Below are 23,882 nucleotides of genomic sequence, written 5' to 3' on the forward strand. Positions count from 1 at the left end.
CATATTCCCTGATAAATGCTGTTGCCTTGGCTCGGTCACTCACGTACTCCTTGTTCTTGTAGACCAGGGACTCGCCAGATTGTTGTGTTTTGGTGCCTGAGAGGGATTTTACTAAGGACCAGGCTTGTCCCGTAGATCTTGTCTCGGCGATCTTGGTGAGGTGTAAGCGCCATGCGTTTCTTTTCGCTTCAGTGGTTTTTTGTTTGATCTGTTGACAGAGTGCTATCCATTCTTTCCTATTTTGTTGGAGGTCTCGACGTAGTCGATTACTTTCGCGGATGAGGTCCTTCAGGTCCTGTGTCAACCATGGGATCTCCTTCTGGCGGATAACTTTGACCAGTATTGTAAGTGTTGCTGCCTCTTTCATGTGTTGCACTAAGAGGGAGAGTTTTTCCAGGGCTGTGGCTGCTGCGGAGATTACGGGTAGGCGATCCATGATGATGGTACGATACCTCTTCCAGTCAGCTTTCGAGAAGTTGGGTCGTACTCTTCTTTGTTGGCCTTCGACACGGAGAGCACGGTTCCACCTAATCAGAATCGGTCTGTGGTCGGAGGTCATCTCTCCGATGGCTTCCCATTGCAGATGTTCGGGCGTGGTGGGGTCAGCGATCGTTAGGTCGGGGGCACTCATGCCTGCTCCTTGTTGGTATCTGGCAGTCCGTGTCCACACGCCGTCATTAAGGAGAGTTAGGTCATGGTCATCGACCCATTGATGGATTGCGTTACCCCTGGGATCTGTCTTGGCAAGTATATCCCAGGTCGGGTGGTGCGCGTTGAAATCCCCGCAGATCAGGCCATGCTCCGTGGGGAGCCAGGTTAACCAGGAGAAATCTTGGGGTGCAGGACAATAATCCGATGTCGCCGGGGGGATGTAGGCGTTGACCAGCGAGAGGTGCCGCCTGCGGGCGATGGGAATGTGGATATGCTGGAGTTCGAGGGGGCCTGATGGGGACGCTGGAAGGATGGAGTAGTGGATGCCGCATCTCAGGTAGACAAGGAGACCCCCGCCTCGTCGCTGTTTTGTGCCTGAGCCCTCACGGTCTTGGCGAATCACGTTATAACCGTCGAGCAGAGGCGTCGGGTCTTCGAGTCCCAGTTTTGTTTCCTGGAGGAGGAGGATGTCAATTTTTAGACGTGCCGTCACCTCTTTCAGTTCGGTAGTCTTGGTCACCAGGTAGTCACAGTTCCATTGAAGGATGGTGAGACCGGCTTTCCGTGCCTCCGGTAGATCGGCAATCCTATCTGTGGGTTGTTGAGGGTGGGAGGGTTTCAGGTTCAGAAAGCTCTGGCAGCACCAGTTATTGTTCCTGCGAAGTATGGTTAAAGCGTGTCTGGTTTCAGGGGCGCATTTGAGGTGGAATCCACGTTTGCAGGATCTACATGTCAGGGGGGAGCGTGAAACTATTAATTTGTTATTACAGGTGGGGCAGTTTGCGTTTATAGGTTGGTGTATTGTTATGGCTGTTTGGTGTGTGGAGGATTGTTGTGTCAGGGGTGGTGAGCAGGTCGGGCATAGCCAGTTTGCATTAGTTTGGGAGCGAGGTAGTCCAGAGCAAGAGCGGTGGGATTTGTTGGGGCAGTTCGAGCAGGGGATGGGGGAGATGGTAGGGGAGAAGGAGATTTTGCAGACACAGCATTTTTCTTTCGGTCCCACGTAGGCTGTGCATGGAAGTGACGGCACGACGGCATTTCCGGAACAGGATCCGCAGAGAAAGCCTTGATGACTCTTTATCTGGGTTCGGGTCAGGCCGCTACAGGTCCTGTGGAAATTTCGTCGGCAAGTGTTGCAGTCCAGTGGGGTGAAGTCACGACGGATCGTCTTAGAGCATCCCGGGCAGGGAGGTCCCGGGTTCTCCTCGATGTCGCCTGCCCTTAGGGGGAGTAACCGGAGGTGTGGGGCAGGGCGGACATCTCCGGCTGGATGAAAAACATAGGGCGCCATGTTCCTGGGTGGCAGCTCTGGGTGGTTGTGTTGGATTCGCAGGGCGCGGCGGGCGGCCTCTCGGGAGACACCTCGTGAAGGTTCCAACTGTTGTCTCCCAGCGCCATGCTGCTGTTTTCTTCAGCTCCAGACTACTGAGCAACTGTGCGGATAAGCTTGGAAGAGTGACTCGGCATATTCTCTACCTCGGTCACAGTCTGCAGAAGTTCCCCATCTCGTGGAAGACTTTCTGTGTGGTTCCAGTTTTTGGCCAACTTTACAACGTATTTTTGAGTCTATCCGTTTTTGCTACCGAAACCAAGATGGCGCCGTTCAAGTGGCAGCCGGTGGCGGTAGCTCCATCCACTCTTGCTCGTTTTGTTTTTTCTGCTTTTCTGTCTTAATGATTTGATTTGGTGATTAATGATCCCATTGACTTTGATTTGCTTTGTATTTTATGCTTTTGCTGTGTTATTCTGCGGCCTTTGCGACTGTACTGTCTAACTAATAACTAAGCCTTTTCTTGCTACTGTCACAATGAAATTTCACGAATACGGGATAAATAAAGTTATCCAATCCAATCCAATAGAGTTAGGGTTGAACAAATGAAAGTCTCGTGACTCACACCTCGGGACTCGCGAACCCGGTGACCAAACGTCCGTTCAACCAAACGTCCGGGGACCAAACGTCCGTTCGACCAAACGTCCGGGGACCAAACGTCCAGGGACCAAATGTCCGGGGACCAAACGTCCAGGGACCAAACGTCCAGGGACCAAACGTCTTTCGACGAAACGTCTGAGTACCCAAAGAAATTGTAATAAGGTGAATAGAGTTGCACTCCCAACACTGCACTGGCCTTCTAATAGCTAGGAAGGAGCTGTGTCTCCATAATGTAGGAGCGAACGGGGTCGCGCCACCGTGAGCAAAAGAGGAAAACGGTGCAAGTCTGACCCAAAAACGATACACTCGAGGTGGAGGTGAGAGCAGGGTAGTGGCCACCACGTGCGACGGGGAAGAATGGCGCGAGCCCGACCCAAAAACAACGCGCTCTAGCCTGTAGTGAAAGCCGGCTCAAGTAGGGTAGCAGCCACTGGGTGCGACAGGAGAAAACGGCGCGAGTCCAACCCCAAGAGGGCACGGATGAAAGTTGGGTAGCGCCCGCTGTGGAGTATGGAATGTATTCTTATGCTTTTTGTTAGTCAATTAGTTTATTTAGTGTAGTCACTAGGATAGAATTTTGCATGGGCTAGCGGAAATTTCCGTCCGTGACACCTACGAGTTAGGGGCGCGTCATCTACCATGACACACCCATTTCTTTGTTCACAGTTTCCCGCCTAAAGTTTGTACCTATGTCACATGGGGAGGCAGGGAGTTCAAACTAGTCAGGCTGGAGGATAGACGCGCTCCTGGCGCTGGCTGCTCTGACCCCCTCCTTCAGCTGAAGCTAGATAAAACTCATCATGGCCGACTCTGTGTGCTTCCTCTAATTCGAAGTTATTGAATGTTTATCGATTAGATCCAACATTTTCTGGTGCCGAAACCCGGGAGATTCATTTCTGAATTTTCGGACCGCGGTGGACTGAAGGCCGAGAATTACTGACGTCAGCTACTCTTACTTTGAAAGAGAGGGCATTTCGGTCGATCGCGGCCCGTTTGAAGAACGAACCCCCATCGAAAAGGAGGAGGCACAAGAGACGGTAAGGGGCTGTTTAAAATTAATATTTAGGACAAGGCTGGTGGGAATCCCGTTTTTCCAATCGTGAGAAAGTCGAAGAAAAACGCCTCATAAATAGGGGATAAATTGTGCATACTGTTGAGAAGTACGTATGTCGAAAAAAAGGAAAATAGATACGTAAGGTATGCAACGGACGTACATTTAGTCGGCCTGGCCAACTAAATGTCGATCCAAGAGGTGGGCTGGTGACGCGGCTTAACCTAGGGTGGGGGTTAGAGTCCCCTTTGTTAAAAGGATTTTCGGAGATTGTTAAAAATAAACCTTCAAAAAATACTGCACCCGATGAGTAAGAAAGCGCTAGATTAAAAAGTATTGTACTACTATTATATAAACCAGAAGCGTTTGTTAAGAACCGGAAGTAGGCCGTGACGCGCTTTAGGACGCGCTCGGTACGCGCTTGGTATGCGCTCATGAATCGAGAGGATTGAAGAGAATAACGGTTAAAAAGATGGCGTAGACGGATAAATAGGATAATAAAAGATAAGTATTAAAGAGATAATAAATTAGATGGGACGTCCCTAAAGAATCGCCGTAAAATATCGCCTTAAATGTATTAATAGCGTAACATGTGACCATTGTTTAAAAAAAAAACGTTCAAACAAAGGGACGTGAAGTAAGAAGATGTGAAATTCATGCTGAGAGATTTTCCTGATCATTGAAGAATGAAACAAAAACATGGTTAACATGCTTGTGAAGATTCTGGACAGAAAGGATGAGGAGCTGCTTTAGGTGGTTGTCTTTCCTCAAGAAACTTTCTATCTTCATGGAGAACAAGAATGATATGTTTTTCACAAGTTCATGTACTAGTCACATTTCAAAATTGGGGCCCTCCCTATTAACATCATTGAACATGAGCTCAAGAGGTACGACCTTTGGCAAGATGAGCTAAGAGGAAGGCCTATGAGGAATTCTCAGAGAACCAAAATCTGAAGAAGGAACATGAGAATTCCCTTAAAAAGTCTGCCTGCTTTTGAATCTTACTGAAGACACACACAGAACAAAGGAAGAAAATGGCCGAAAAATGTGGAGCAGGCAAGAAGCCCACTTTACAGCCAGCCCCCCTTCACAGATGCGGACACCCCTCACCCGCCAAGCACACCCGGTTCAAACAAAAGAGGGGGGTCCCCCAAAGCTCTTAGTGCCCCTTTTCACACCTAGAGTCAGGAGAGAGCCCACACCAGCCTAGCCCAAGGCCCCCTCCCCCTGCACAAAGAGAGTTTTAGAGAAAGATAGAGAAAGAAAGAGAGAGACAGAGAAAGTTGACAGAGAGTTTTAGAAACAGATAGAGAAAGAAAAAGACAGATAGAGAAAGAAAGAGAGAGACAGAGAAAGTTGACAGAGTTTTAGAGAGATGTAGAGAGAGAGAGAGATAGTTGACAGTGTTATGATATATTAGTGAAAAATTATGGGTCCTTTATTAAACACTGAAGTTTATATTAGGAAATGCCTAGTGAAAGGTTATTTTCCCTAAAATTGTAATTGAGGTAACAATGAGCTACAGAAAATGGTTCTTATTTTAAACAAAAACCGCCTTCTTGGAGCGGATAGGAATTCAATAGGAATTCATAGCGCAATTTAGCTATCCTCATGGCTATTTTAGCAATATGAGAGTGATTTGCGATTTAGACTTAAGTATTAAGAATCATCCAAATTATTAATGATATCAAACATGAAAACAATGCAGAAATGGCATTGATCCAAATTATTAGGTAAATTGTACCTGGCAAGTTTAGATAAAATAATTAATTTAGGATAGGCATGATTTACCTGAGATGGATTAAAGTATCATACATATTCAGTGCACGGGATATGTATCTTGTTTTGCCCATCAGCAGATGAAATATGCTTTGGCGTGGGTCATATTAATGACTATTATAATATTAATGATATGCGGATTGCATAAGCATTGAACAATTGATGTCAACCAAATGACGTTAACCTATTTCTTTTGAGAATGATTAGGCTGATAAGACAGCAAAATGGAGGTAAGCTGCCAAAAAGCCCAGACGTGGGATGGCAGTCTCCACTAGTGAAAAATTGCAGACCACTGATGTCTGAAAATGAGTGTGAGCATGAATTGTTGTTTGTTTGTCTTTTTGTGTTTTTGATTGGCCGACCACTGAGATATGATCAATCGGTTAGGTATCAAGGTGGAAAATGATTTTGCAAATTGGAATCGATTTCAGAATTCGCCAATAAGCCGTTTCACGGATGGCAACGCCAAATTATGGAAAAATATTTCGTCCAAGGAATTTTTTAATGAAAAAAGCAGCAGTACTCCAAACGTGAAAATTGAAGTGGAGAAACAAATCTGCTATGCGAAATTTGGGAGCAGTGGGAGAAACAAAGACAGTGCATGATATGAAATTCCAAAGTATTATAGTGATAATGGCATCCAAATTGTGTTAACAGAATAATTGACTGAATTGAAAAAAGGTTCCATATTTTGTTATGAAATCATTGCGCCTACATAACGAGGTCGAAATATGGAAATCCAATTTAGTGGGATGTACCAAACGCCATTATTCACTACACGATTGGAGCCAGATGATGAGGCTAATCTGGCTATCTGCGTAAAAGAAACAAAAACTTTAAAGAAACGCATTAATTTTGGGTTGGCAGAAGGAGACTGTGCTTCTTAACAGGAAACAAACTGGACCAGCGGTGGTCCCGGGAGCCTGGGTGCTCAACACAAGTGTTCCTGACCAACCAGCAGACATGAAAATAGCGGGATCCATCTTGTGCACTGTAAGAAGGTTCTCTCAGTTGAAACGTTTGAGGAGACAGGTAAGATAAACTTTTTGACGTGATCAAACGTAATGGAAAGCACTCCAATATTGATTGGAAAGATTATTGCTCGAGGAGCAATGCGATAAACCATAAGGAAATTTTTATATTGGTTTTATTGTCTCCATAAAAAAAGATGAAAGCGTTTCAATTGAGACCAAACCTTCTTACAGATTTTTAAAGTAAACAATTAGAGAGAAAAGAGAAACTACAATGGATAGAAATGTAACTAGATTTTAATTTTATGCCTGACTATTGAGAAATATTGATTAAGAAAGTTTTATAGGAGATGATTGGCAAACTCCAAAGACAATGGAATGTTACATTTGATAATAAGACTACTAGTTTGGGATATTTTGAATTAAAAAACACTGAGGTTAATATGCAACGCGATACACATTGTTAATTGAATTGGGACTTGATTAGTATGCATTTTAAAAGTAATGGGCTTTAATTGCTCTAAAAGACACAGTTATGCTAAAAATGTTGACCCTGACAAACAAGGGGTGGTTACATTTTAGTGGGTTCAATTCTTTTCAGAATTATAAATGTGTGCATTTTGATTCTGGATATTAATTGATGTGAATGTAACTTTCAGAGAACTGGAAAGCTGTTTTCCTGAGGAGAAAGCAGCCTGGTTTGCTTTTTGTATTTTTCCTATTTTTGGTATGATTTGTTAATTTGTGTAATTGTAGGAAAGGAAAAAAACAAATATAGTTCTTGATCTTAACAAGGAAGCAGTGATCAAAATAGAATACCAGCTAGCATATTTAATTTTGACTGATTAGGCATTTAGATTTTCACAAACTATAGTGATGGAATAAGTAAGATTGTTGTGATTTTTGTTCATTGGGGTATTAAGCCCAACCCAATAGCTGTCTGCAGATGTTGAGTACGTGTTTGAAGACAGCGACAGTGCGGCAGCTGGGGAGGCAGCGCGGACACTTGCTGCACAGTATGCACAGCAACAAGGGCTGAGCCGATCTCAAGAACAGTCTGCAGACGACCTGTACACAGCTAAAGGCCTACAGTGCCTACCAAAAAATGTACTCCAAAATTGAGCCATGGACAATGTCTCAACAGGGGGGAGATATGATGGACATCGAAATACCTACTTTTAAAATTTTTGTAGGAACTGTTTAATTTGTTACAGATATAATGTGCAAGATGACCTCAGGCCCAAACGAGGCCAATGTCCAAAAGAGTGTGGGACTGGTAGAGCAAACAAATGGTACGATAAAACCAAGGCTTAATAAAAACCATGGAAGAGATAAAGAAGCCATGGCCAGAACGCCTAACACTGGTAAAAACATATATGAAGATAGTGTCAACTAGCTCGGGATTAACACCTTTTTGAGATAGTTCTTGGAGGACCATTCCAGCTTCCTCTATGGGAAGGTGAACCATGACAAGAGACTAAGGGTGAGGCAGATCTACTTACAGAGTGGATGGTAAAATGTTTGGAGAAACTTGTCCAAAGAAGATGTAAGCTGCCGTGATCCCCTTTTGTCTATCTTGCAGGAGGTGGTGAAGCCAGGTGACTGGATCCTGATCCGAGTCATAAAAATGAAGTCCTGGTTCTCTCCACGATGGGAAGACCCATTCGTGGCCCAACTCACCAACCTCCACAGCAGCAAAGATCGCTGAAAAGTCAGTCGATTCAAGAACCTCAGGTCAAGGTAGTTCGAGACACAGGTGACTCTGAGTAGACTGTAAGTCGGACGGTGTCAAAACCCTTGTCCGTGAAAAACTCATCTGGCGTCTACTCACCTGCCACGAGCACCCCTCACTTAACCTTGAGCTCCCATAGACTTTGCACCTCTACACAGAAGCCGCAGTGAAAGCTGTTGCCACCCACATCACAGTGACTGGACTGTCAGTGACTGGACTGTCAGTGACAGCCTGGGCGTGTCTGAACGCCCCGCCCACAGAGACTTGAGTTCGAAAACAAGATGGTGACATACTCCTATCACAGAGGAGAGATAAGTGGTATGGAAAGAAGAATCTGGAGAACTACTATGGAGAAGATGTATCCTGACAACCTGAATTCACTGGGTCTAGACGTCACACTTAAGTCTGCAGTGGTGAAGATGAGATGCATTCCTTTTAAGGCGAGTGAACATAACAGTAAGAGATAAGAGATCAAAATCAGTGCAAAATCCGTGCAATTCAAACCACGTGATGCAATCTGGGGTAGTGATGTTCCTGGTGACCATAAGTTGTGTTCCGCCCCCCAGAAAATCATACAGTTGCTACTTTCCCAACTTGGGGTGGATAAAGTTATGCTTCGTGTAAATACATTGAACTGTTACATGAGTGTTCATTAACCAAACTGTCATAGCCCGCAGGGATGTTGCGGGACGGAGGATGGAGGTGTGTGTGCCATGATGGGAGAACACTGCTGCGCCTTCATCCCAGACGAAACCATTCAATGCTGTTTAAATTTGCAACTCCCTCACTTACGATTTTGTTACTGTTCTGTATTTTTCTATGTGTGTAATCCCCTGTATGAAAGTTATGATTCGAAACACTATCCAGCACACGCTGGTATCTTACAGTGACATACAGTATCACCGCATGGCAAACCATACTGGAGATTATTGCGCTCTTTGTGTGACGAGTCAGTTTGTCGAGCCGTCCGGGTAATTGTACTTGTCTTGACTTAAAAATTGTGTTCGCTCATTAAGAGGGACGCAGAGGAATTTTTCTCGAATGACGCTAAATACCTCGAGTTTTTCGCCTCTGCCTTGACAAGTGATTTTATTATTTTCCATACCCTGTTGATAAGTAACTGTTGATGATATTTGTATTCTAGAACCTGGATAGGAGGGATATAAATTGATGTCTAATGAAAAATCTTTCAAAGTAACTACAGGGGGGAAATGTGGAGTATGGAATGTATTCTTATGCTTTTTGTTAGTCAATTAGTTTATTTAGTGTAGTCACTAGGATAGAATTTTGCATGGGCTAGCGGAAATTTCCGTCCGTGACACCTATGAGTTAGGGGCGCGTCATCTACCATGACACACCCATTTCTTTGTTCACAGTTTCCCGCCTAAAGTTTGTACCTATGTCACATGACCTTTGTCAATAAAACTAGTCGACCTGTTGGGGGGAGGCAGGGAGTTCAAACTAGTCAGGCTGGAGGATAGACGCGCTCCTGGCGCTGGCTGCTCTGACCCCCTCCTTCAGCTGAAGCTAGATAAAACTCATCATGGCCGACTCTGTGTGCTTCCTCTAATTCGAAGTTATTGAATGTTTATCGATTAGATCCAACACCCGCTGGTGTAGTTTGAGCGCGACCGTCCCAACAATGAAGCCTTTTCCGGGCACGTTTTCCAGGACCATAGCGGACATACTCAAGTGGAAAGTTTCTGATTTGTTCCTTCGACCCTTGTTCTTCAAACAGTTCTAACATTATGTTTACTAAGTTTTTCCTTTTTTGTGCTAATTTCAGCTTTAATCTTTGCTTTTCACGATGGGTTCCAAGATCGTTGTGGTGCAAATGAATAGGAAGTGTGCTCTATTATCAGTTTGCCTCTTTCTCCCTCACCTACGCAATCGCAATTCCAATCTATTGCAAAATTTCTTTGCATGTCATATGAATTCATGTCGCACCAGCACCCCCATTCTTTGTGGTCGGGTAGTGTGATTGCTGTTTAAACTTATTTAAACTTTATTTTTATTGTTGACAAAATTATGTGCTGATAATTGTTGTTATCGTTTTATCGCCGAGCTCTACTTTTATAATTTTTAAAGGGTTTTGGGAGGTAGTATTGAGGACTAGGAATAGATTGGGGCTTTTACATGTGAAATGCATCGCTACTTACAAAAAATTCAATTTACAAAACTTCTTTTGGAACTAATTAATTATGTTTATAAGTAAATGTATACCACTGTACTATTGTGAAAAGCCTTGGGCAATGATAGAAAAAATATTACCTGATTGTGGCTGGTTAATTGGCACGATGTTTAGTAGAGACTCAAGAATAACTGTCCTTTGCTGCAGAAGTATGGAGATCATCTCGAGACCTTCTGGGCCAAGCAACTCAAATAACTGGATGACCAAGAAAAGAAGAAATGTATTGCTTTAAGACAAAAAAAACAATGCATGATAGTACGTGCATATATGCTGATATAAACCAGTGCATCAGGCGAGCATGAGTGGGCCCCACCATATTACAGCCAAAAGGACTGGCTGAATCAATCATCAATCATCTAGAGATGGGCGATAAAACGCTACTGATAATTTACCAATTTCGTCATTCGCAGCTGGGTATGATGACAATTAGGCTTTTGTCGAGTCAATGATGATGACAAAGCCTTTGTCCGATTATTATTATTATTATGAAATAATTTATGTCAACAATAATATAAATAATTTTCAATAAAAATTTAATCATTTTAAACTGCAATTACACCACTGACCACCAGAGAGAACGGGGGTGCTGTAGCAAGATGAATGCTAATTGCAGATTAACGCTCAGGAAAAGAAGAGGACAATGAGGAAACTTGATTTTAGCAACAGAGACTAACACGGTCCATTAACGCAAAAAGGGCAATAACACGGCCAAAATAAGCATTTATGAGATGCAGGACAACACCGAGCCGACCCACTAAAACAGGCGTGGGCAAACTATTCCAGAAAGGGCCGCAGTGGGTGCGGGTTTTCGTTCCAACCTATAAGAGGAAACCTTTCCACCAATCTGCTACTATTTTAGAAGTGCAATCTGAGAATTGCAGTCAGGTGCTTCTTGTTTCAGCAGTAACCTCATTGGTTAAAGTGTTTGTGTCTGATTGGTTGGAACAAAAACCTGCACCCACAGCGGCTCCCCAGGACCAGTTTGCCCACCCTTGCACTAAAAGATCCAAGTGAATTCTCCCTGGCGTTTTTCTTTTTTTTAAATGCCTTATTGAAAATGTCCTTAACCCACTGTCCTCATTTGAGGACAGTCTGAAATATTTTTTATTCCTTGTTATCAAGGTGTTTCCCCATTTTATGTAAATGTTCTGAAAATGTTGCAAAAATAAAAAAATAAATTATCTTGGATTAAAATGGGTTAAGTTCATCCAACTTTATTTTGTTTTTTAAAAATGGCCATATGTGAAGTAAATTTACAGTTTATTTTTGTGTGGCTGAAAATAGTCTTCTTTTCAATGGTGATATCTTAAGTTGATTATTTTATTTATTTCATATTGCACAGCAACTTTTGGTTTAAAAGCAAATTTATGAAAATAAAGAAGCCTGTCAAAATTTCTGCAGGTTTTATTCTTTACTTTTCATAGTGTAAGGAGGGAGTTCTTTTATCTTTATTGCGCAACAGAACAACAAAAATAGATTTTAACATCATATTTCACATTCTATTTTCTTATAAAGGTAACACAGTTGCTCTCATGTTTGAATAAGAAGGAAAGTAATCTCATCTCATCTTCTGCTTTATCCAAAGTCGGGTCACGGGGGCAGCAGCTTCAGCAAGGAAGCCCAGACTTCTCTCTCCCCAGCCACTTCATCCAGTTTTTCTGGGAGGACCCCAAGGCATTCCCGGGCTAGCCAGGACACATAGTCTCCCCAGCGTGCCCGTGGCCTCCTCCCGGGCGTGCCCGGAACACGTCGCGAGGGAGAAGTCCAGGGGGCATCCTGATCAGATGCCCGGGCCAACTCATCTGGCTCCTCTCGATCCGGAATCTCGTTCTTTCGGTCACAACCCACAGCTTGTGACCATAGATGAGGGTGAGAACGTAGATCGACCGGAAAATAAAGAGCCTCGCCTTTTGGCTCAGCTCCTTCTTCACCGCGACGGACCGGGGAAGAGTCCGCATCACTGCAGACGCCGCAGTGATCCGCCTGTCGATCTACCGCTCCATTCTTCCCTCAATTCTGAACAAGACTCCAAGATACTCCAACTGCGGAAGGACCTGATCCCTTACCCGGAGAGGGCATGCCACCTTTTTCCGACTGAGGACCATGGTCTCAGATTTGGAGGTACTGATTCTGATCCCGACCGCTACACACTCGGTTGCGAATTGTTCCAGCGAGAGTTGGAGATCACAGCCTGATGAAGCCAACAGAACCACATCATCTGCAAAAAGCAGTGATGCAATACTGGGACCACCAAACCAGACCCCTCAATGCCATGGCTGCGCCTAGATATTCTGTCCATAGAAGTTATGAACAGAATTGGTCACATAGGGCAGCCCAGGTGGAGTCCAACCCCCACTGGAAACAGGTCCGACTTACTGCGGGCTACGCGGACCAGACTCGGACACCGGTCATAAAGGGGCGGGACCCAGCAAAACAGGGGTTCCGGAACCCCATACTCCAGGAGTACCCCTCACAAGACTCCCCGGGGGACACGGTCGAACGCCTTTTCCAGGTCCACAAAGCACATGTAGACTGGTTGAGCGAACTACTAGGGTATATGCAGTTTTTGTAACTAAGGGTTATGCCACCAAATATTAAATGTTATTCCCTTTAAGTTAATTTCACAGGTATTGGTACCCAATACTGGTGATCACTTGAAAAGTGGCTAACTTCAAAGAAATAGGTCATCTTTCCTGTGTTGTTTAACACACGTTGATTTGAAAACCCCGAAAAATAGCAGGAATTGTGGACTTTTGTGTTACTTTTGCGTTTATTTTATCTGAAACACAAATGTCTGCAGCATACAACAAAGGAACTGAACTGGATGTTCTAGTGAGAGAGAGAAGGGGGGTGAGAGAGAGAGGGGGGGTGAGAGAGAGGGGGGTGAGAGTGAGAGAGAGGGGGGGGGAGAGGGGGGGGGGTGAGGGAGGTGGTGTGAGAGAGGGGGTGAGAGAGAGGGGGTGAGAGAGAGACAAAGAGAGAGGGGGTGAGAGAGGGGATGAGAGAGACAGAGAGAAAGTGGGTGAGAGAGAGAGGGTGCGAGAGAGACTTTAAATTTAACTTGCATGAACTTAGATTACTATACACAAACTTAGAATTAAGTTTTAATCTTGCGTTACTCTACATTTAAACCTTCTTGTGCGATAACCGATGCAAAGATGTTAATGGATTCCACTGAGTGTTCCTTTCGTCCAGTTTTTTTTTTTTTAATTATCGAACCAGCCCCAATTTGCTTTGAAGGGTTTCGCTGGTATTACGATGCAGACACACTGAAAAATAAGTTTAAACTAACCATACACTAAACTTAATTCTAATTTTGTTTTAGCTTTTTATATCTTTCTTCTCCCGGGTTGGCTCTATTTGCCCCGCCTCCACCCTGACTTTCAGATGCAACATATCGAGGGTTGTTTGCTTTTGTCTTCCCTTCAAAATATTCCGAAAATGATGCACACAAATGTCCTCACAATAGGATAACGCACGACCACTTGCCAACTTACCCGGGAAGTAGTACTCCTCTCGTATTAGCGAACAAGCTCCGCCATTTGCACTGACTAACGGGAAAAAAAACACTGCTCATACAAACCATAAAGTTAACCCAAGACTTATCATTCTAGCAGTGTTGGACCGTCAGTGCCTGCAAGGCCTTCTCTGCTGGCCTATAAAAAAATCTGAATCACAGACTGATGTTAATTATGTTTTGTCCATGAATACTTATTAAATAATTCCAAATTGTCTGTCAGCTTCCTTTCATTGCTTTCCCCCCGGCTGCACTGCTTCCAGATGTGTGTTTTCATATTTACGCATCTAACCAATCATATTTTAGCTATTATTTGTCGCCAGGGTCAGAAATTTGTCTTGAGGCCTTCACAATCATTTCTGCTGCATAAAGCAAGCGTCGACAAAACTGTTGCTTTAACCAATCAGATTTCGAGTTGGCGACACCAATGCCTTCTCGCAGGCGTAGGGATATGTCATCGCTTTCACCAACTATGATTGGCTAGTGATAGAGTGGACTAGCCAGAGCTACCAAACTGTGTCTGGAGCGAGCTGCACTAGCAAATATATTGTTGTGTTGATTTAATAGCGGTTTTGTCAACCCGCCATGGCTGAAGGAGGAGAAGAATTTGATTTGTTAGCAGGTTTACTGTCAAAGCAATTTTCAAGACAGACTTTTCAAGAAAAAAAGCTGGACATCATTAAGTAAGGTCGGACAACTCCGAAGCAAGCAAGCCTGTCACAACCGGGAACGGACATTTTCAGCACTAAATCGAATAAAAACGTATGTCAGAAATACGACAGGACAGGCTCGACTTTCAGCATTAGCTTCGATGGCGATAGAAAAGAAGGAGGAAAGAAAGGAGGATGTATTTTGTGTACAGATAAAAAGGATTTTAGGTGAGTAAAATATGGCTATATTCCTAAATAATATTTCGATTGTATGAGGTTATTATTGATGTTTTTTTATGTGTTGCAGCTGTAATTGCAGTAAAGGTTTTATAGCCATAAAATAGTTTTGAGGGTTGGATTGATTCAGACATAGCTGAAGGCGGCGATATGAAATTCACGGCCCGCCACTGCATTCTAGTACATTATAAAATAGCTAATCAAAACACATACCTCATTCTGCAGTTCATCACTGCTTTTGTCGGAGGCAAGCATCTCAAATAAAGAGGTACACAGATCCTCGGGGTTGGATGATATCATATTTCCCTCTTTAAGATATTGCTCCACTTTTGTTCTGAAGATAGTTCTGTTCATAAGAGATTTTTCCATGGAAAACATCTTTTCTTCAGCAACAACATTCATATTACTATGTTGGGTCTTTAGAATGTTGTTAAGGTCCAAGCTCACATTTTCATCTTGGATGCCAGACAAAGACAGTTTTTCCAGTGGGTTGAGCATATAACACTCATGGGAGAAGGGAATATTCCGTCCAAAAGAAAACGTTTGTTTAGATTTGTAACGGGAGGAATAGGATTCTATAAATTCCTTTAACCCGGAAACTCGAAGTGAATCCACTATCCGTGCCACACATGTACAAGATATTTCAGCTGCAGATGAGGGAAAGGGGCCGAACACTTGATTAATGGACTGAGTCTCCTCTTTGCCAACATGTTTTTTGTTGTGGAATACTTTAAAGAGGAAGACAGCAGCCAATTCAACTGCCGTTTGACATTGTTCGGTTCCAACTGTGCAAAAGGAAACAAACAAAAATATATCATTAGAAATACAATACCAATTTCTATTCTAAACATAAACACATTTGCAGCTACGTTTGCTTCATTCTCTGACTGCCTCCCTGTCTGTATACCGTATTTTCACGACTATAAGGCGCACCGCATTATAAGGCGCACCCTCAATGTATGACACATTTTAATTTTTTTCCATATATAAGGCGCACCGCTCCGGATTACACTGGTCTATTGCACTGCATTATACGGGTCTACAGTAGAGGCTGGGGTTACATTATGCATCCACTAGATGGTGATGTGCTAAAGGGTATGTCAACAAAACAGTCAGATAGGTCAGCCAAACTTTATTAATACCTAGATTACAAATCAGCTTTCTGACAACTCCATTCACTCCCAACATGAATAAAAGTATTTTTTTATTTTCTCCGAGGTTAAAGTATTAGTATTTTCGTAACACAGCAATAGCATAATAACTCATGTTGAACAGGTGGGCGAATGCAGCATCCAACACGCACGTCTCCGTCTCACCAAAGTCGTCATTAATCGAGTCAGTAATTTCTGCCTTCCTGAAAGCTCGGACCACAGTTGAGACTTCCACTGGGAATCAGTCATACGCAGTTTCTGGGTGTGATGACAAGTAGGCTTTTTGTTGTTGATGATGACGACAGGGCCTATGTCCGATTATTATTATCATTATTATTATGAATGACGGTGAACATAGAAGTAATGTGCTAGATCGAGCTCAACCGAAATGAAACGCCGTTTTATATATCTCAGCATTGACTGCACACCAGAAATAGAGTCGGGCTGCTTGCCGTAGCAAGAGCTGTTGCGGCTCAATATTGATCCATATATAATATATTTATATACAGACGCTCCCCTACTTACGAACATTCAACTTACGAACAACGGTACATACGAACATGTCTGCAAATTGCGTTTAAGTCCAAAAATGTTCGCAAGTCCAATTTTGTAATTCACGCCTTTTTCGGAGTAGTACTTCTTTCCGCCGCTAATACCGACGCCTGGCGCTGTGAGAGCTCAGCTCACCCAGCATCTCCCTTCTTCTTCGTTGCAATGCGGAAGTGCGTGAATGTATCTCCAGTGTGCAAAGAACCTTTTTCATTTGTATCATTAAATATCTCATGCATCCAACATTGAATATGGTTGGTAAAAAGCTAAAGGCTTCTATTGAGGGAGTTGCAAGGAAGAGGCAAGCCATTTCTTCTGAAACGAGTGGCAATAATAACGAAGCTTGATGCGCGTGAGAGTGGTAAGCGTTTCACGGGCATTGAATCGTTCGACCGTCAGTACCATTTATAAACAGAAAGATCGAGCAACAGGACCCAAATATTGAACGTTGCATAAAGTTTGCAAATCAATTGAATGATGCCATACAGTGCTAACGCATCATTTATGATGAAAAAAAAGAAGAAAACTGTGCAATCGTCATTAGGTCGCTTCTTTTGGCCAGTTTCCAATACATCTCTCTCTCTCTCTCTCTCTCTCTCTCTCTCTCTACAGTACTGTACATATTCTCTCCATTTTATTAAATGTTTTTTCTTTCAGTACAAACCAATGCGTGTTACTTATACAAGCCTTAAACATACAAATGCACTTATATAAACCTTCAATATACTTATATCGGCCTTAAACATAAATTATAATACAAAATATAGCACTGAATCAACTTACAAACAAATTCAACTTATGAACAATCGCTCGGAACCAATTGCGTTCGTAAGTAGGGGAGCGTCTGTATATAGTTCGCAGTCTAGCTCTGAATGCTCTGTTAACGCCAACATCTAGCGGCAGGAGTTCTTTTGTAAATCCACCCTAGTAAATGACGGCCACTGTCAATTGGTTGACAAAAGAACTATATATCCCAGCAGTCACTGCGCACTACTTTTTCTATGGGGAAAATAGTCGGGGGCTGCTTGCCGTAGTTGCGAGAGCTGTTGCGGCTCAATATTGATCCATATAATATATATAATATATAATATATATATATATATATATATATATATATATATATATATATAATATATATATATATATAACATATTATATATATATTATATATAATATAAATAGATAGATATAATATATAAATATGTATACGTATGTGTATACATATACGTATACATATACATACATATACACAAATATATAAATATGTATACGTATGTGTATACATATACATACATATACACAAATATATATATATATATATATATATATATATATACACACAAATATATATATATATATATATATATATATATATATATATATATATATATATATATATACACACCATATATACCGTATTTTCACGACTATATGGCGCATCGTATTTTTAGCCGCAGTAACGAGTGCTATTTCTGTAATTTAAACACACAAAGGACGCACCGTTTTTTAGACGCATATATGTTATATATTATATATAAATATCTAACCGCAATAGCGCTGGCTACCGGAAGCAGCCCCAGACTCTTTTTCCGGTTTCCGGTGCGCAGTGACTGCTGGGATATATAGTTCTTGCACGCTACACCCACACGCTAAAAACACGTTTTTAAAAAGGCAACGGAAGCAAAACTGAGTTCGGTTGTACTTTATTTAGCCATTTTACAACTAACTCACGTCGTCATCACCCACAAATCCATCAAAGTCCTCATTTTCTGTGTCTGAATTAAACAATTGTCCAAATTAGTCATCGAAAACGCTGAGTTTTATACGTTCGTCCAGGCGGCCACAATCCATTCGCCAATAGTAGCTAGCTGGTATTTAGCGTAACTTTTCCAACGGTGCTTTCCATGCTTTGTCAAGCTGTATTGATGTTGATGTATACAGGCCACAATCCATTCGCAAATAGTAGCTAGCCGGTAGCTAGCGTAACTTTTCCAATGGTGCTTCCCATGCTTTGTCAAGCTGTATTGATGTCGATGTATAAAGGCCACAATCCATTCGTAAATAGTAGCTAGCTGGTAGCTAGCGTAACTTTTCCAACGGTGCTTTCCATGCTTTGTCAAGCTGTATTGATGTCGATGTATACAGCCCACAATCCATTGGGTGTATTGACAAAAGAACTACTACATATCCCAGCAGTCACTGCGCAGTACTTTGTCTACGGGAAAATTGTAGAGTCGGTGTACCCTATCAACTGATTTATTTTATTTTGTCGTGATAACAATTTTAATATTGGTCCATATATAAGGCACAATGGCTTATAAGGCACCCTGTCTATTTTGGAGAAAATTTAAGACTTTTAAGTGTGCCTTATAGTCGTGAAAATACGGTATATGTATGTATATTTATACACATTTATATACACACATATATATTCAATTTTTTTATACATTTACATATACACTGTGATCCTTCGGCACTTTCCGATATAGATTTATATATGGATCAATATTGATTCGCAACGCGTCTCGCAATGATCCAAGATGGCGGCGCGCACTGACGCAGCGGCTCTATGCTCTCCAGTTCGGTGTCGTTCGTTATCCTACAGCCGCCAGGATTTAATCACTATCGGAAGGAGATGCGATATATCCGATTTCACAACAAACTACCAACAGACCTACGATGTCCCCGAGGACATCTCGAGACCTACGGGATCTCCGTGGATAGCCAGCCCACTCAAAGCACGTCGAAGGCGGCGAAGACACAGGAAGCAAAAGCGCGGATGGCAGGCGGGCCTTGCTGCTAAGCTGAAACAACAACCACACCGAGCACCGCTTCCTAGTATCTTTTTGACCAACGCCCGATCCATCACCCACAAAATGGATGAGTTGGAACTTTGAATTGCTACCAACAGCTTTGTTAGGAACTGTAACATTATTCTCATCACGGAAACGTGGCTACACCCGCATATCCCCGACGCTGCTAGCTAGCCGAACGCTTTTTCGGAACGATCGTTCAAAAGGATTAACAGGCAAAAGCAAAGGAGGACTTTGCATGTTTATACATAATGAATGGTGTTGTGACAGTAGGATCATTGACACTCACTGTTCCCCGAATTAAGAGCTATACGATGTAGGCCCTATTATTTACCGAGAGAGCTAACGGTCGTCATAGTAACGGCGATCTATATACCTCCAAATGCGAACGTTAACACGGCACTTAAGCTCCTGCTAACGGCTGTAAACAAACAACAGCTTGACCACACCGAGAACGTGGATGCCGTGGGCAGCATTCCTTCTGGCGAGCGACAAACTGGAGGCCGAGGACAGTCATCCTTCTGGCGGGGGCCAAGACGGCGGCGAGAATCTGTAGGCCGAGGACGGCCATCCTTCTGGCGGAGGCCCAAACAGCGGCGTGCGCTCGGGGGGCCGTGGACGACAGCGGCGCACGCTCAGAGGGCCGCGGACGACGGCGGCCTGCGCTCGGGGGGGCCGCGGATGACGGCAGTGTGCGCTTGGGGGCCGCGGGTGACGGCGGTGTGCCCTCGGGGGGCCGCGGATGACAGCAGCGTGCGCTTGGGGCGCCGCGTTGGGGGGCGGCGCGCACTCGGGGGGGGGGCTCCGGATGACGACGGCGCGCTCGGGAGTGCCGCATCAGACGACATGCACGGCCCCCCGAGCGCGGGCTTGGGGGCGTGGACGATGAGGACGCCGCCGCACGCTCGGGGGCCGTGGACGATGACGACGCCGCGCGCTCGGGGGCCGTGGACGACGATGACGTGGGCTTGGGGGCGTGGACGATGACGACGACGACGCACGCTCGGGGGCCGTGGACGATGACGATGAGGCCGCGCACTCGGGGCCGCGCGCTCGGGGTCATGGACGAAGACGACAACACCACGCGCTCAGGGCCAAGGACTACCACGCTGTGCACTTTTATTGAAAATGTCCTTAACCCATTTGGGGACACTATTATTTTTCTTACTTGATACCAAGGTGTTTCCCTGTTTTATGTAAATGTTCTGAAAACGTTGGAAAAATCTAAAACTTGTTATCTTGTCATGTTGGATTTATTATGGGATGTTTCTATATGTTTTGTAAGCATTTTTAATAAGTAAGAAGGCTATAAATTAATTCATATTATTATAGATGTATGCATTTTAATTACTTTTGTATAAGAGTGTCTTTAATTTGAGACTGGGGCAAACTCGAGTTCACCCTGCTGGCTCCAGCTTGTTGACATAACACCTCACCCTCCAAGGACTGTTTACTGGGAGATAGACCTCACAACCCAGACACCCAGATGCAAGTTCGCAATGATCTACGAAGGACTCATAAATTGTTTTGTCTGGGACGCCAGCAGTTTACCTTATAAAGAAATTATTATGCTTATACTGCAAATTCTTACGCAGGTGTTTTGGTTTCAATCTAATATTGGCAATTTTTTTGTATCAGATTACATTGAAATGTTTTCCGTTTGTCGCGACTAAATACGATGAAAAATATACTACACGTCAGAATGCTTGGGAACGAAGCGGCGTTACGAGTATCCTCCTTGCAAGTTGTAACCAGATATGTGAAAGACGTCTTCCAATTTTAATTAAATATTACTAATAATGATTTACTGGTATTAATCATTATTCCAACATTTAGTCCTTCGAGTAGCCGGGGTCAACACACCGATAAGGAATCCAGACGCTGCGGTTCAATATCTGGAGTGACCGTGCATGGCGAGAAATCCCTTTACCAGGCTGGATTATTTCTCAGCAGCGCCTGGATTCTGGTCGGTTGAAGACTATCCATCTTGGCAGGCATCTATCGGCATTTCTGGTGAGTCCGTGTAAAATGTCTGCATATTGTTGACGGGTTCCAAATGCGCGAAGGGCATCTCATGTGATGGCCTTTTTTTTTTTTAAAAAAGGCTCGCGTCCTGGGGATGGTGATTTTTAAAACCCTGTGAATACTAGTCACTGGCGGGTAGACACGGGTGTGGTCTATAAAATGTGGTGGTTGGCGTTGTTTTGGTTGTGTGCGTAGTTGTTAAAGCTTAAGGAGAAACAGGAGGAAAAGGAAAAAAGGTACTACGAGGTTAAACACGAATCCACTCCAAAATGGGTGGCTTAAACATTAAAGCGGCTATTGACGACGCTCCAAAGATGTGTCTGCCGTGTAAAGATTGGAAATGTGTTGAAAATCAGAGCGCTTTTAGAATTAGACATCTGTTGGATTTATTATGGAATGTTTCTATATGTGTTGTAAGCATTTTTAATAAGTAATAAGGCTATAAATTAATTCATGGGACCACAGACACTTTTCCTCCCCATCGTCTCCTCAAGGCCCACAGCTTGAGGACACATTGTTTCCAGGGACGCTTTTCAGCAACAAACCCCGTGTTTCTACTGATCGGCAAGAAACTCTTACCGTGTTTTGACGGGACTCCGGCAGGCAGATGGCGATAATCGCATTATTGTTTGAAAATACGGCTGCTTTGCTTACATTATAATACTGCTTTGTTTACCTTATAATGAAAATATTATGCCTTATTCAACTTTTATGCTTACTTCTGCAATTCTTAAACAGTTGTTTTTCTAATCATCTAGGGTGTTATTGTACTGTCTAAAGACAATTGTTGTGATTACGTAACATGTTTTCGAGTGTCGCGATTAAATACAATGATTCAGTTACTGCAATTCAGAATCCTCTTGCGAACGAAAACGCGTTGGGAGTGATTTTCATTACAAGTTGTAAGCAGTTATGTTGAAAGATATCTTCCAATTTTAATTAAATATTACTAATAATGATTTAAGGGTATTAATCATTATTCCAACATTTGGTCCTTCGAGTAGCCGGGGTCAACACACCGATAAGTAATCCAGACGCTGCGGTTCAATATCTGGAGTGACCGTGCATGGCGAGAATCCCTTTTCCAGGCTGGATTATTTCTCAGCAGCGCCTGGATTCTGGTCGGTTGACGACTCTTGGAAACATCTATCGACATTTCTGTTGAGTTCCGTGTGTGATGTCTGCATATTGTTGACGGGTTCCAAATGCGCGAAGGGCATCACACGCGATGGCCTTATTTTGAGAAATAAGGCTCGCGTCCTGGGGATGGCGATTTTTAAAACTCGATAGCGTTGAAAGGGGGGTGTAACTTAATGCAGAACATGGAGATAAAGTTTTTACAAACGGTTAAAATACTTAAAGGGGGTGTGTGTGTGTTTCAATGTGTCACAACTTTTCCGTTATTGCATTATTGGCGAATAGATAGTTAATCACAGCCACTCCCGTGGCAGTCCACATGTGGACTGACTGGGGTAAGGGGGGGTGGCAATTGAACAAATTTATATTTTTAGATATGTGGCACGTGAATCTAATACATTAATTACCTAGTTTCTTCAGGCAACAACCTTGCGGTTCGAGGATCTACTAATGCGGGGTGGATCCAGACCTTCCGGAGTGTGGAGTATTCCTGGTGTCCTCAAGAATTCGTAGGTTTTCTCTGGGTACTCCAGTTTTACTCCAACAAACCAAAATTATGGATTATTGGGGGAGCACTCTAAATTCCTTGATTATGAGTGCGAGCGTGGATGAGTGTCTGTCTTTTTTGTTTTAATTGGCTAGCCACCAAGATATATCAATATTCTAATATCAAGGTGGAAGATTTCTGAATGGGAATGGGAAATTTTGGGAACCTAGGGGACTAAACAAAAGACTTATCTAGGAAGGCTGCCATTTTGAGTCATGGTAAATTTCATGCCTCAAAAAAGGGGGAATATGTGTGGTACATAACAGTCCTAAAACAGATTGGGGAAACCTTGTTGCAGAAACTGGTCTAGATTGGCAAGCTTGGATGACACACGCGTGCGAAAAAAACCATCAGGCCTTCGATAAAATTAACCCATACGGTGGGGGCATTACAAATCATTATTCAGACTGACAAATTAACTTGTGGATCCTTGTCTGACGTTTTTCCTAAGTCCATGGGCAGGTGGAGAAGACTCTTTTTACAAAATTCTACAATTGTGTCTCAACAACAATGACCATGTCTATGGAGACGGTAAGAAAGTCGTCAGAGATGGAAACACCCGGATCCGCCAGAGTAAAATTAAAATCTGAGATGACCAGAGAATTCATTTCCGCAACAGGGATTTCCCAAACGGGCAATAATTGGTTGCTGTTGATGGAAAATACAGCTATTACTATAAATCAAATCTGCGTAACATGTATGGGGCCCCGCCCTCTCTTACGAGTAGTGCCCGCGCAAATTACTCCTGATTGTGTAATGGAGATCATGACAAATGAAAATGTAAGCCCAAATTGTGAGAAATGGAATAATGTATACCCTGTTACAAGAGCAGCAAAGGACAAACCTAACTTTTCAACACATATTGCCTTTGATCATTTTACCTGCTTACATCTTACAGGGCTTGGTCTGAAGCTGGGCGCGATAAATGAGACATGGTGCGCTCGCATTCTA

The 23,882-nt window shown here is 43.2% G+C and overlaps 1 protein-coding gene across 6 annotated transcripts in view; it reads right to left on the bottom strand.

Annotated features, from left to right (window-relative positions):
• Positions 1-23,882, bottom strand: part of ascc3 (activating signal cointegrator 1 complex subunit 3) — a 228,603-nt gene that overhangs the window by 190,976 nt on the left and 13,745 nt on the right. For all 6 annotated transcript variants that reach the window (XR_013300078.1, XR_013300079.1, XM_077599236.1 and 3 more), the window contains exons 3-4: positions 14,923-15,494; positions 10,386-10,500 (exon numbers count right to left, since the gene is read on the bottom strand). Coding sequence is in view for 4 of the 6 variants with exons in the window: in XM_077599236.1 (XP_077455362.1) it covers positions 10,386-10,500; positions 14,923-15,494 (687 nt within the window). In the remaining 2 variants the exon portion in view is untranslated. The remainder of the gene's footprint in view (positions 1-10,385; positions 10,501-14,922; positions 15,495-23,882) is intronic.

The sequence above is a fragment of the Stigmatopora argus genome, chromosome 4 (genome assembly GCF_051989625.1).
Source record: "Stigmatopora argus isolate UIUO_Sarg chromosome 4, RoL_Sarg_1.0, whole genome shotgun sequence".
Classification (NCBI taxonomy): domain Eukaryota; kingdom Metazoa; phylum Chordata; class Actinopteri; order Syngnathiformes; family Syngnathidae; genus Stigmatopora; species Stigmatopora argus.